The 14,862-nt window shown below is 44.7% G+C and overlaps 1 protein-coding gene across 1 annotated transcript in view; it reads right to left on the bottom strand.

Moving 5' to 3' along the window:
• Nucleotides 1–14,862, bottom strand: part of ARFGEF3 (ARFGEF family member 3) — a gene marked incomplete at its 5' end in the record, with an annotated part of 187,936 nt that overhangs the window by 48,313 nt on the left and 124,761 nt on the right. Inside the window, 8 exons of the mRNA XM_081250676.1 lie at nucleotides 299–478; nucleotides 2,078–2,223; nucleotides 4,593–4,726; nucleotides 7,169–7,486; nucleotides 9,322–9,472; nucleotides 11,225–11,335; nucleotides 11,497–11,712; nucleotides 12,058–12,165. Coding sequence (XP_081106802.1) covers nucleotides 299–478; nucleotides 2,078–2,223; nucleotides 4,593–4,726; nucleotides 7,169–7,486; nucleotides 9,322–9,472; nucleotides 11,225–11,335; nucleotides 11,497–11,712; nucleotides 12,058–12,165 — 1,364 coding nt within the window. The remainder of the gene's footprint in view (nucleotides 1–298; nucleotides 479–2,077; nucleotides 2,224–4,592; nucleotides 4,727–7,168; nucleotides 7,487–9,321; nucleotides 9,473–11,224; nucleotides 11,336–11,496; nucleotides 11,713–12,057; nucleotides 12,166–14,862) is intronic.

Genomic DNA, 14,862 nt, shown 5'->3' with positions numbered 1-14,862 from the left:
TCTCTAGTTAGTTTCTTTACCATCTGTCTCTCCGTAGAGAATATGATAATGGTTAAAGGTATAGGCTAGGTATGAGAGTACAGACTATTACAGCTAGATTGCCTGGTTCAAATCCCAGTTCCACCAATCACTAATCACGAATCCTTAGCTAAATTGCTTAACCTCTTCTTGTCACAGATTCCATATCTTATTGGAAAGATTAAAGATGCAGCACTCACAGAACAGTCCTGCAAGTACACTCAACAAGAGCCAGCAGACTATGGCAATGATGGCAGCACTGCTACCGTGACACACTGACCTGGTCTTGGACATCCTCATCACACAACTCCAGCTGCATGATACGCTCAAAAGGTCGGAAGAGTGCTTCATTAAAGTGAAAATGAGGTGGCTCATTCCAGTCAGTGAGAACCTCTGTCAGTATATCATGGATGAAGGAAACTGCCTTCTGAGACACACGTCTTTCCTTATGGCAGGCAGCCTGCAAAATTCAGAGAGTCAAACACCCTCAGGACTTCAAGCAACCAGGAATCTGGTTTCTGAAGGTCTTCCTAACACACCTTATTGTAGGGAGGTGGAAGCAGCAATTCTGCTAAAGTAAAAGATTTCAAGGGATAAGTATCAATGAACAGCACACTAAATTGCATTTTAAATAATTTAACCAACTGATCAGACACATCTCCAATTTCACTTTGAAGTTTCTGGAAAAACAAGAGTTTCTAATAATTTCTTCTTCTTTTTTCCTGTAACGTGACTGTTTTCTTGGGTGGTATAGAACATGCTTACTAAAGACACCGGCACTTAGTCTGGAAACCACCCATGGTCTCATTGTTAGCCATGCCCCAAACATATGAAGATCAGATGTGACATTTGTCCCTCAGGGATATGGGATGATTGCACCAATACAGCTTTAATTGGCTCACATCTTTGTATCCGTGTCCTTTAGCGGTCCTCTCCCACACTGACCCTGGGCTTGGATGTGTGACTTGCTTTGAATAATGGAACAATAGCAAATATTATGTAAGTGGAGAATTGAAAAGCAATTCTGATTTGGGATTTGCCCTCTTGCTTTCCTTTGGAATCCTAAGAATGCCATGTGACTGAGCCAGGGCTAGTCTGCTGGAGGAGAGATCACATAGAGAGGACCATCATCTGCCCAGGCTTACCAGTCATGAACCAGCTGGCCCCAGTCTTTGCAGAGGCTGACCACAAGTGAACACATAAGGCCAGCTGAGATTAGCCAAGCCTGTCCCAGACTAGAAGAGCTGCACAGCTCAGCTCCAATTTCTGACCCAGAGAATCATGAGCTAAATAAACAGTTATTGTTTTAAGTCACTAGGTTTTGGGGGTGGTTTATTATAGTATAATACATAATTGATATACTGTTTCTCCATAACTATTTTTTACCCCCTTTCCTTACTAGAATGTTCTCAGGTTAGTAAATTTATTTCCCCAAAACACTTTATTTTATGACATAGCTCTACCAAGTAAGTGCTAAAGGACTATTTGGAATAGTTATCACTGTGAAACAGGGCAACAATTTCCCCATCAACTTAGAAGTAGCCAGTCATCATGTATTGAGATGCTTAGATGGAGTTACCATATAATTTATCATATGGACTGCTTTCTTTTGGAGAGTCAAAGGGGCCCTAGTTAATTTTGTTGGGAAAACCAGGATTTATGGTTCCCCTACTTAGAAGGCACTGCCCAGAATATGTTTAGCTATTAGAAAAGACAGCCTGGCAGGAACAAAAGACATTGTTATATTCATGTATAAAAATGAAACTCCAGACTTAGGTTGATAGCAGACCATGAAGTATAAGAAAACAGCAGTGTGAGGTGTCTAGGTGAGTCACATAGTTTTAAAGAAAGAGGGTCAGAGTGATACCAGGGCAGTGCTGCCCTTTGCGGCAATTCTTTAGGTGCCATAAGGTATAATCAGAGAACAATGATGCTTACGACCAGGTGATGGGAACCTTACTGCTGTGGCCACAGTGCCCTTTGTCCCATGCTGACTGGAAAGCCCTGTGCTGGCTCTGCTGCAGGAGGCCCCTGGGCTTCCCACTTTCCAGGTGCTCACCTCCACCAGGTGTGGCGCCACAAGACTCCAGCAGCGCATCACGTGGAACAGGGGCCTCGATTTGCTCCTCACGATCCTCAGCATGGCGTCCCCGAGGCGGAACAGGTGGAGGGCACTCTTTCGGTCTTGGGTGGATTTCACTTCTCCTACAGGAAGGTAAGACCATGAAAGCCATCAGTCCAAAACTCAGAAATAGTTTGACCTGTTCAAGCATGGAGAAAGGACAAAAATCGAAGAGCCATAATCCGATCAGTGGGATTATTCGGTATGAATTTGCCAAGACAGGACAGGAGCCTGGATTCAAGAAAGAACAGGTGATTCACTTAACAAAGCCAGGGCCCACCTCTCCTGTTCACTGTAGCATGCCTGACATTTACACTTGTCAGGCAAACAGTGCTTGTTGATAAGGAGGAATGATGTCATGGTTAAGCAGAAGGGCCAGGGAATCGGCTGCCTAGGCCCAAATCCTGGCTCCATCACGTAGTAGCCGGGTTACGATGGACCAGAAGTTTACCTCTCTAATCCACAGTTTCTCATTGTAAAAGTGGGGATAATAGTACCTACTTCTTAAAGTTCCTTCAAGGATGAAATGTGATAATGCTCATAAAGCACTTAGCACAGGGCCTGGCACAGACTACTTGCCCCACACACTTAGTTATATTGTTACTGTTGTTATCGTCCCCATCCTTTACAGCCACCATCCATTTGGTCAATGCTTAATGGTACCTCTGAAGCCCTTGCCAAGCAGGTCAGGCCCCTTTGCACCCAATAACATGCGATCTAACCTCTGTCTTGCTTCCGTCCAATCCTTGCCTACTCGGATCTCTTGCTACTTCTCTGCCACTGTCACCTTAGTCTCCTCCACTCTCTTTTTGCCCATGTGTTCCTGCTTCTACAAAATACTACAAAATACTGATCATGATCAGCCTCTTCCAACCAGAAATGTGCCTTTCTAAGTAGTCTTGCCATATCAAATAAACTTCAAAATGACAGTAACAAAAATCATTGACATTTACTGATTGTTTACTCTGCATCAGACATGGTATTGGCCCTTCCTGTCTTTAATCACTTTTATTTTTATTGAAGTATAGTTGATATACAATATGTTCATTTCTGCTGTACAGCAAAGTGATTGAGTTATACACATATATAAATTCTTTTTTATATTCTTTTCCATTATGGATTATCATAGGATGTTGAATATAGTTCCCTGTGCTATACAGTAGGACCTTGTTGTTTATCCATTCTATATATAATAGTTTGCATCTGCTAATCCCAAACTCCCACTCCATCCCTCTCCCACCCCTTGGCAACCACAAGTCTGTTCTCTATGTCTGTAATCACTTTAATTTTAAAAGCAATCCTTAAGAAGTAAATGTAACTACTGCCATGTACAGATTAGAAAACTGAAGATCAGAAAGGTGAACCAACTTGCCTAAAATGACGCAGCTGGTAAGTAGTGAAGGCAGCATTTTAACTTGGATCTGATTGATTCCAAAGCCAATGCTTCTTCCCCCTAGGTCTGCTGCCTATTCCTGACCCTCACTGCTCATTGTTTTCTGTAAGCTCAGAGTCTGCTGATTTCTCCATGCAGAAGACTTTGAAAGTGGTCCCTGGGCTCAGAGATGCTCTGGCAGTTGGCTGGATCTGGGAGGTTGGCTTTATATAGCTAAGGTTTTAAAGTCTATTAAAAACTCACGGGAAAGGACTATGGTTCTCAAATTAGGATCTGCAGTAAGAATAAAAATTCCTGATGATGGAAGGAACTCGGAGGTTGTGCACTTCAACCTGCCACCAGTGCGACCCTGGCACACGGCTCTGTGACTCTGCCATGGGGACAAGGTACTCACTGTCACAGCACAACAACCCTGGCTGCTGATGGACAGCTGCGTTTGTGAGCAACCTGCCACCCACTTGGGACGCTTGGGTGATTCAGTACAACTCTACCTCCTCTTCCACGTGTTGGCCTCCAAGAGGGCCTTCATCTGGCCTCATCCGTGAAGACAGCGATACTGACCCACTGTTAAAGGGATATGCCATGAGAGCAGTTGTTCTGACAGTGGCCTGAGGCTTCTGTCAAGCCTCCCATTTTTCTCTCCCAGGCCCTTCTGAAATTAGAAGCTGCTTCTGCAAGTAGGCTGGACTAAGGCGGGTGTGTGCTTTGTGATATGGAGGAGTTCCTACCCTCATGTGAAGCTATGTGCATCCTGAGTAGCCACACCGTTTCTACATCACAAGCACAAGATTTAGCAGAACATAGTCCAGCTCCAGGGGTAATACCTGCAACAGTGGTGGCAGCAACATTTCCATTCACAAAGAATGATACCCTGCGCAAACCACCAACCCCCATCTGCCACGATCATGCCTCAACACCAGATGACAAATTTTCACTCGAGCCAAGGTGACTGTGTACGAAGGGAATGTGGGTTCAAGTCTTTAGGCAGGCTGTTGGCATCAGAGATCTGGGCTGTTTCCTGCTAACCTCGTGGCACAGTTTATGCCGGGAAAGAATTACCTGGCATTGCCAGTGAGTAATCAACCGTTTCTGTAACGGAATGGAAAAGCTGGGACTGCGATGCTTTCTTCAGCTGGTAAAGAAAACCTCCCAGAGCCATGAGGTTCAACTTATCTGTAGCATCTTCAAAGAGCCTGGATGAAACAAAAAGACTTGTTACTTGGAAACAATTCAGCAAAGTCTTTATGGCAGAATGATTATGGCAATTTTCTTAGATGTGATTAATGAAAATGTGTAAACACTGCAAAGAAATGTACAGTATTATATCTGTATTATGTATTATAAATGTATATAAATGTATTATATAATACATTTATATAATGTATTATATGAATGTATTATACATAATACATTATTTATATAATAAATGTATTATAAATAATGTATTATATAATAATGTATTATATCTCTGATTACTGAGTACAAGTCTACTCTAAGATTCTAATCTGAAGGGCACAGACCATATTTAAAAAAATAATCTTTGTAGCCCCATGGCCTAGCTCAGCTGAGATGGGCATTCATAAAACATTTGGCAAGATGTTGAAAGATGGCAAAGCATCACTCCCAGAAACTGAAAAACTGGGAATGGAATTCTTACAATTAGCTTCAATTTCATAAGCTATGTTAAAGAAAAAACTCAGCAAGTTAATCAAGGCTTTTGTTGGGCTACAATTGGCGAGTTTAATGCTGGGCTTGGCTCTGAGGAGGATTCAGAAGCAGAGTAAACTTGATCTGTAAGCCCCCCAGGGGCAGGAACTGACATTCTTACCCCTCTGACTCATACACCCAGAGCCCTGGACGTGGTGAAGCTCAAGTATGTACTGGAATAATGAATATTCCCTAACATAAAGGACTTTGCAGGTTCTTTTTGTTTTCCACTCTGTTGGGCACAGACATTTCTAGAAGGAGTTAGGGAGAAGGAGGTAAGCACAGGTAGCAGGGCTTAGAGGAGGATCAGAGGCTCACTGGAACTTGGAATGTTGGGATCAAACACCAGTTTATGTGGCACATGAAGAATGAGGCGAGCCAGCCTCCCTCTGCTCTGGGGTCATCCTGATGCCTGCCCTCCAAATCCATGGTGACACCAGAAGAGCAAGCAGCCCTAGGGGGTGCCATGTTCTGGGTAAGGGAGAGTGTCTCCAATAAGAACTGAATAACAAAGCCCTTGTGAATGGATAATACAAGGCACACAAGTTTTAAGATGGGAATCAGTGGATTAATCATTCACAAGTTATCTAAACAAATATATTTTTCTTGTGTTTTGTAATTTCAACACCATTTGGTTTCTGGATCCCATTAATCATTTCTTCTTCCTCTTTCCTAGTAGGAAAAGAGTGGTGAATATTATATCCCATCTGACACCTGTATACCACTTTCCAGCTTCCCAAACACTTTCATAGCCACCCTGTTGGATAGACAGGAAAAAGGGATTATTGTACCAAATTAGTAGATGAAGAAACTGAATCTCAGTGCAACTATGTACACAGACTCAACCCTGCAGTTGGTTGGTGTCAAAGCCAGGAATGAACTCGAGTCTTCTGAGCCCAGCCAGTGATGCTCCTCCCACATCTCTACGCCCTTGCTGTCCATCCTCCCATGTGAACTTCACTGCGCCTGTGCTGGGTCGTCTGGGGCACAGCCGCCAAGTGTGGAAGAGTGAACTGGGATGGTCTCCAGGTGAAGGTGACCAAAGCACTTTCCACATCAAGAAGGGCCACCTCAATTCAGAAAAGCAGATAACAGGAAAGAGGGGGCTCATTCTCGTCTAGTTTCATGTGCAGCCACAGGAACAAGTAGCCAAATGATCACAATATATTATCATCTGTACATAGCTCACAAATATTAGTACATTATTGTAATTTTGCACAGGCAGAAAGAAAAACCTTTTTGAAGACAAACTGGGACAAATGTTGACTTTAGCCTTATTATACGAGGGGAACAAATGGTATATATTAGTCTTGCAATAAATTCTTAAATGTTTTAAGATTGCATTTTCTCTAATAAATATGCTTTTTTTTTTTTTTAAAGGAGGAGGATCACCTAACAGTTGGAATTACTGTTGATTCCTCCCTCTACATCTTAGTGTGACTGCTGGGCATCAATTTAGATCACACTCCTGGGTGCAGGATTTTAAAATATTATCACAAAAATAGCAAATGTTTACTATTTGCCAAGCTCTGTCCTAACTACTTCCAGTGAACTAATTAATTTAACCTTATGGCTAGCCTGTGAGAGTTATGATATGTTATGGCCCTATTCTACGATGAGAAAGCAAGGCCTGTGGAAGTTGCCTGTGGTCACGGAGTAAGTGCAGAGCCTTCGCCCCGGGTTGCCTGACCCCACCCCTGAGCCTCCAGCCTTAGCCTCTAGACAAAAGAGTTCATTGTGAGTGTGCAGCGTGATGGCAGACAGAGACGTACTTGAAAAAAATGACAAGAGGCTTCAATGACTGGCTAACAAATCAAGTTGTCCTGGGGATGATTTTGAGAGCAGAAGAGGAGCATGTGGTGTGGCCAGCGGACGATGGGTGCTCTTTGGGGGACAGCCCCCCAGGGCGTGGCGGGAACAGCGCGCACCTGTCGGCCTGGGTGGAGAGCGTGAGCACGACCTTGGCGGCACTGCTGCCCGTCATGAGGCTGCCCCCACGGAAGTCGGAGGCTCGGCCTCGGCTGCCTTCCCGGACGAGGTCCTGGATGGAGAGGGGCTGGATGATGGGGGCCGCGCTCAGGGAGCTCCCCTGCTCCAGGCTCTGCTCTTGGCGTGAGCCCTCGCTCTCCGGGTCCCCGAGGAGTCCGCCTCTGGGGGCCTTCTGAGGCTGGCTGATGGTCAGCGGGGGCCGAGAGGTGCCGTCGCTGAAGTGGGTATGCTCCAACGTGCCCACATACTCACACACCCTGGAGAAAGTCACACACAGCAGCCGTTGAAAGTTGCAGCTCAGCCGGGCCCGCTCTGGCGACCCCACAGTGAGATACAAAGGAGCTGAGCCAGCCCTACACTCCTCCTGGATTGTTCCCCTTCCTCTGGCGAGAGCCACTTCTCTCCCCCTCTCTCTCCACCCCCACTTCCCCTCTTCCCGCTATACATACTTTTGTTTGAGTTGGACCAGACAGCCTGGAGGTGGGCTAAGGATTCCTTGGTGAAAGTTTGGAAACAGAGCTCTGTTTATCGAGGTACGTCCTGTCCAGCGTACTGGCTTAGGCTGTTGGAGTGAGTTTTCCCAAAGGGTCATCTTCCCTCTCTCTCGTGCTCTAGTCAGGACTCGGGAGACATCTCCTCACTTTGAGATCCCAGAATGAGTGTGCATATGGCGGACTGGCCCTCTGGCCACAGTGGGCCCTCACTCAGGGGTTCCATCCAGCCATGTCCCACTGGGGTCCTGATAGCTCCACGTAACCACTACTGGGGCAGTGGGTGGGGTAGTCACCTAATCACGGTAAACTCAGAGAAGAGTCACAACATATGATACAGCTGCCAGCTTCCAAACTGTTCCCAGTAGGACCTGGGACTAGAGACCCCTCATCCCAGGATAAGTCCAGTTACTAGGAAAGACTATCCTGGATAATCCACTCTGATGTTCCATAATCAGGCCATTTTTTGATTCCATAGAAATTGCTTGGGTGCAATTTAAGTCTTTCTCTCTTTTTGCCTGTGAAAGCAACGGAGAGTAGCGGGTCACCAGCCTCCACATTAAAACCCATTGTGCTCCAGGCCGATTCATGCTGGCCCTTTCACATGTTCCTCTCAAGATGAGTTTGTCAACCCTAGAATGATCTTTGAAAGTCGACCAACGCTCACTCAAGGCTGTACTTGCTTTGAGGATGATAAACAGAACCTAGATCTGGCCAGTGCTCTGGCCAAGACCTGGATGCCCGAGCCCTGCTGCGGGCCACCATCCTTCCCCTGACTGCCCTCCACCACTCGGCCAGAACTGAGCTTATACAGGCTGGCGTGTGTGCTGGGGAGATGGGCAAGAAAGCCACGGCCTCCCTGTGCCTGCTGCAGGTGGACAGTGGTCCTCCCTTTGTCCGAGGTCCACCCGACCACCAGTGCCAGGGAAAGCAGGCTTTTCTTCTTGGTCGCGGGAGGACTGTGGAGCTCTCGCTTTGTTTTTATTTTACAGGTGCTGTGAACTGTGTAACTGATTGGGAGGTTCTTTTTACTTTGATACTACAAAGCTAAGAGGCAAACTTTTGGCTGTCTTTGACACAATGTACTGTTCTATTTTTTCCTTTGTCTAGCTAAATTAAAAGTAGGCAAGCTGTACTTATTATATGTCCATGTAAGCTAACAAAATTCCTTCTGTCAATAAAAAGGACATTAATAAACATACAGCCATGTTATGTTGCTGACACATGACCAGCTTTCAGATCTGCCTAGTATTCACCTAACTTATGTGGTCTTTTACCAGCCTCTAGTTAAGAATCAGTTTTTCTTCCCTGGGATGACATATCTGCCTCTCACAGACAATGTCAATGATAGTTCACAGTTTCCTAAATTCAGTTCTGTCACTCGGTTCTCTGAGACATACATTCAGTTGGGCCCGTATTCCCTCTTCTCTTTCTAACCTCTCACTTGGGGCTTTTCGAAACTCTGTGAATTACTGTGAACTGTTTACGTGCTGGCAGGTGTGGGGTTCTACCTTTTCCCCACGGCAGGCCCCCTCCCGGCCCTCCCCCCGACCACCGGCAGGCGGTGCCAGGCCTGCGGGAGTGGGGATCCGGTCACACACCTGAACACGTGTGGCCAGCAGTCCGGGTTGTGGCTGCCCATCTCCAGGCCGACACTGAGGATGGCATCCATGCACAGGACGTGGGCTGTGTGCAGCCATACCCCCTGCAGCTTCCCGATCTGCTCCAGTTTCTGCTCCACTTTTAGTTTCACTGCGTCAGAAAGACATTCATTAGAATTAACAGTCCAAGTAAGGGAGACAGAAGGGGAGGGAGAAAGGAGGGAAAGGAAAGAATGTGCTCTTGTGCAAGAGCAAAAGGAAACGGGAGATGTCACTGGATGTCACTGGCAGCGAGCTCTTCAATGGCAGGTCCCTGAGGCTCATCATGCAAACTACCCAGCCCACAGGCCCACAGACATTGGTGACCCCAGCCCCGGGGTTTCAGAAGTCCATGGATTCTGAGCTGGTAGGTACAGTTCCTCTGGGCCCACCCCTGGGATCTGGGTCAGTCACAGCAGTGACGGGCTTCAAGTGCCGATCCCAGCTAAAGCCATCTGTGCCCAGACCCATCCTCTGCCCCTGTGTACTCATATTGATAATAAGAAAGAATTCCTGGCCTTCCCAAGTCCTCTCTGAGGTTTATTTAATGTTAGGTGTTCATGATCATGATCATGTAAAACAACATACGTATGTACACACTCAGCGCCACGATGACCGCTTTATAACTGAAAATTCCCATATCATTTCACTCCCTGAGTTTACTTTATACTTGTGATCTTCAAATAACACTTTTTAAATTGTAGATAATGAATGAGAGAGGATGCAGAAGGTGACTTAAGATGTCAATTACGCAAAACGCCAAGGCAAGGCCAAACGACAGCATCCTCCATGAATTAAGGTGTCCAGTCACTGGAAGATGGGTCTAGTGGGAAAACTGAGCAATGGTCCAGAACCCAGAAACACAGCACGTTCACTACAGAGGAAGCCGAACCATGCTCCTACTGTAAAGGGCAAGCTGATTTTTAGCAAAGCATCATTTGTCTCACGGATGTGATATTGATTTTATTTTTTATTTGTCTATTAATTCAAATACTAGCTCTGGTTTAATAGTTTTTGAAGAACTTTAAGTATTTTTATGTAACTTATAGTTGTACATTTTAAGTAAAAGTGTGATACCCTTTTGCAGTTAACACTGCGGATGTGTAAGAGTTGCTTTGTTCTCACATGATTCTCTCTATTACTCAAGTTTGAGGCACCAACCTGACCTGTTTTTCTCAGCTAAAAATGTGCTGACTCTTTCTGTGACTACCTATTTTATATACCTGATACACTGTTAGCACAAGTTGGACCAAGCTTCCAATTTTTCCTTGTTTGCTGTCTGCCATTTATCTTCCACTGCTATTAGAAAGGCCATTCTCTTTCCTTATATCTAGATAACCATCCACTTCATTGACTGACTAATTTTAACAAGTTAAAAATCAACCCTTTCCCAAGTTCACAAAGCTCAGGTTTTTCTCTGACAAAAGCAAAGTCTTCCTGAGCCTCCTCTCAGGAATTCCTCCATCGGTTTGATTCCCCCCTTCAGAACCCTGGCCATTCTATCTTTCCCACTGTAGCCTGAGGGGGTCCTCAAATGTGCACCCTGGGAAGCTTCAAAGCCAGTGGCCAGAGGACGCCACAGGTGTGAAGAGCTGAGCCAGGTGGGCCTCTGGCTAGCAGCCAAGTGCACTTGCCTAGTCGCCAGGAGCCAGTATGTCTTTTGTGTCCAGAGGGACCTGTTGTGAGCAGTCTGGAGGGTCGGCCATGTAAAACTGACCCAAGCCTGTGGTCCAGCAGGATCACCAGTGGTATACAATACGCCGTGTATCACACGTGCAACAGGGACAAGTGTGTCTGCTCGTGTGTGCGGGCACGTGCAGACCGCACATAGGCACCAGGTGGATTCTAGCCCTTCTGCTGTTACCTTGTGCTATGGCATCACCGGGTTCCTGGATTTCCCTTTCCTCTTTCTCTTCCTGGACACAGGAGGCAGCTGCCATCTGGGCGAGGGCTGACGCACAGTTGGCTGCAACTCCTTTAGAGGAAACAAACAATTACCCCTTAACTGAGTCTATTCTCTAAGCACTCACCTGGCAGAAGCACTTCTAAAAGACTTGTTGTCCACTAGGCCGTTCCTAATGTGGTCCTCGGGAACACCCCTTGGGCCATAGGTCAGGGATACCATGTCCACCCTACCTAGAGCACAGCTCAGCCGTGCTGCTTTCCGCAGCCCATCGAGGCTCATGCAGATGGCATCGCGTTCTTTTTGGTTCTGTTCTTTAATGCCTTCAGCTCCCAGGATGAAGGCCAGCCCTTTGGAGCTCCCCGCCATTCGGCCGGTCAGGGGGGTTGATAAAGTGTCGATCAAGTTCTTCCAGCAGCCAACCAGAATGTAGCGAGCGAACGCCACACCTAGAACGCGAAGGGGTGTGGATTACCTTCTGGAGATAAAACCACCTGGCAATGAACAGCCTGGGATTCTCTGACCATCACATTAGCATTATCAAGCCATGTGCAATTCTACTACAGGAAATACAATGGAAAGGGTTATATCGGATTGTGTTTCACTTTGTGCTTATAAATAATGAATGTTGCATCAGCAGCTGGATGATGCTAGTAACTTCCATCAGGTATTTTTCTGCCAAGATGAAATCTAAATTCATTTACGTCAGTACAGAACTCTGCCACATAATAATTTAATTGCTGGTAACACATGCGATGGATGTATATTCATAAACTCAAGACCCAAGTCACTACCTGCCACTGTGGAGTCATCAATTCTCCTGCTCTGGGTGAAAGGAGACTCCATAGAAGCTGAGGCCATCAGCTGCCCTCCAATTGCACTGCTCTCTAAGCCATCGATATCTGTCAAGGAAAAAGGGCAAGGTTTTTTGTTTTCTTTTTAAAGAACACTCCAGTCAAAAACAAATGGCTACCACAATATTCATTTTCTTCCCAACAAACAGTTATGGGATCTGTTATGTACCAAGTATGTAGCAACCTTTTATCAGAATATTAAAATTTTTGTTTTATCCATTCAGTACAGTTTTCTTTCATTGCTAGAGCATTCTTCTGTTAGGCTGATGCATTTTTTTATTTGAAAAAATAAAGATAAATTCTGATACCTCTGTTGCTAGAAAATCTATTGATTTAGAATATTTGGATCTTTGCATACTCGCTTTTATTCAAAATCGTGGCATCATTCCCACATTTTATATGGACAGGTTACTCCAACATGGATCTGTTTTTCAGAGCTTCCTCAAAAGAATTAAGAGGAGGATAAGTCTCTTTGGTCAGATAATCATATAATCTGATTGCAAAGCACAATACCTTATAATAATACCTTACAATTTTCAAAGTGTTTTCACGTAACATTTTTTTCATTAGATCTTCCCAACAACTCCAAGTACATAGGCAGGGTAGGTATTATCTTTCCTTATTTCACAGAGGAAGAAATAAGTATTCAAGGTAGGTAAATAGCCCAAGTCATGAGGCTGGCAAAGGAAGGAATTAGACTTAGTATTCATGTCTTCTGACACCCATCCAGGCCTCCTTCCATGACACCAAACTTCAGCTCAGTATGGGATTCTAATTCACCCTGTTTAAATTTTTGTTAAAATGTACTCTCATCTACAGAATTCTTTCAATGAACCATTCCTTAACATGCTGGTAAGAAGAGACTGGCCTGGGTTGAGAGGGCTGGGCTTCGATTCAGCCTTGCCTCTGGATTAAGTAGTCTTGTAGCCTTGGGCTAGGTACTCCATTCTCTGGGCCCCAAATTCCTCAGTAAAAAGGAAGTAACCGTTGGAGGAGTGACCATGGAGTAGAAGCATATGCATTTGAATGCAACTAGCATAGGCAAATGCACCACACAGAGGGGATGGGAGAAGAGGGTAACAGAAGCTTATTCCCTGACTTTAGAACTTCACCTTCACCCCAATAGGGTGAGGCTTGCATGGTGTTTGAAAATTATTTCATTATATCTTTGATTCTTACAGTAACTCCAGAAGTATAGAGACTTCTGGTAACACATCTCTTTGAAAGTTGCTCAGAGAATGGATCGTAAAAGTTCTCACACCTCAGTGAGAAAAAAATTTGTAACTATGAGAGGTGATTGATGTTAACTAAACTTATTGTGATGGTCATTTTACAATATATGCATATATCAAATCATTATGTTGTACACCTGGGATTAATATGTCAATTACCGCTCAGTAAAACTGGGTGTGGGAGGGAAGGCAGGGAGAAATCTATAGGACTACTACAGTGGGAACCGAGCAGTTTCACTGAAATTAATTTGACTTATGGTCAAATGGTCTAATGACATTTGCCAGAAATTGTCATGTATCAAAGTTTTGTTTCCTATGTGCTAGGTAAAGGACTGACGAATTCAAGTAACACAAAGCTTATCTAAGTGCTAAAATTCCACACTCTATAGAATATGTTGACATGACATGACATGAGGAATGGCCACAGGTAGTACAGTGTTGAGGACCAGGTTACTGCTATTGCTTTTCCTTGCACATAATGAAAAGATTAGATGGACGTTTCCAAGCTCTAGGTTAATTGCTGCTCAAATTCACTTGTCACTTCACACCTGAAATTTGCTACAAAGAATCACAGAACGTAATTCTGTTGAATTCTTATGAAAAGTCTCTATTTTTCTATCATTAATCTAAAGTTAGATAACTTCCCTATAGATGAAACATTGAATTATTGTTCCATTATAAAAGAGATGGCTGATTAACAGTGATGACTGATGAATATGGCTCCTGTGAATAGCCTGTTATTTGTTCAATTTTAAAAATTTATGTATGTATGTATGTATGTATTTATTTATGGCTGCATTGGGTCTTCATTGCTGCGCACGACCTCTCTCTAGTTGCGGTGAGCGGGATTCTCATTGCAGTGGCTTCTCTTGCTGCGGAGCATGAGCTCTAGGTGCACGGGCTTCAGTAGTTGTGGCTCGTGGGCTCTAGAGCGCAGGCTCAGTAGTTGTGGCGCACGGGCTTAGTTGCTCCGCGGCACGTGGGATCTTCCCAGACCAGGGCTCGAGCCCAGGTCCGCTGCATTGGCAGGTGGATTCTTAACTACTGCATCACCAGGGAAGTCCCTATTTGTTCATTTTTACATCTACTGTATGACTCCTTGTGTTAAGATTCAGGGAAGAAATTCAGAGATTCATTTTGGCAGAAGCTATGGTATTGAAATTAAAGCTGGCATGTTTAAGATCTTCATCTAAATTCCAAGGCACTTAGAAGCTCTGGACAGTACCTTTAATCTCAATCTGAAGCCAGTTTGTGCAGAGAGATGGAAATCAAGCATTGCTTATAGGTAGACTGAATAAATGTCTCATAAATGTCTTCATAAATATGAATTCCTATTTTTCAAATGGATGTAAATATTATCATGATTAATAAAATACTAATTGGTCACTTGTCTGGTGATGATGGTCCACAAGGCTTGGGACCCAGTCTTGCTTCCCCCAATTCCATCCTAGTTCTGGAACCAACAGTCCAAATGCCAGACAATGACCAAGACACTGCCTGCTATGGATAGACC

This window comes from Mesoplodon bidens (genome assembly GCF_964165515.1).
Source record: "Mesoplodon bidens genome assembly, chromosome: 12".
Taxonomy (NCBI): Eukaryota; Metazoa; Chordata; class Mammalia; order Artiodactyla; family Ziphiidae; genus Mesoplodon; species Mesoplodon bidens.
The sequence above is the reverse complement of the archived record's forward strand: the minus strand, read 5'-3'. Positions and strand labels throughout refer to the sequence as shown.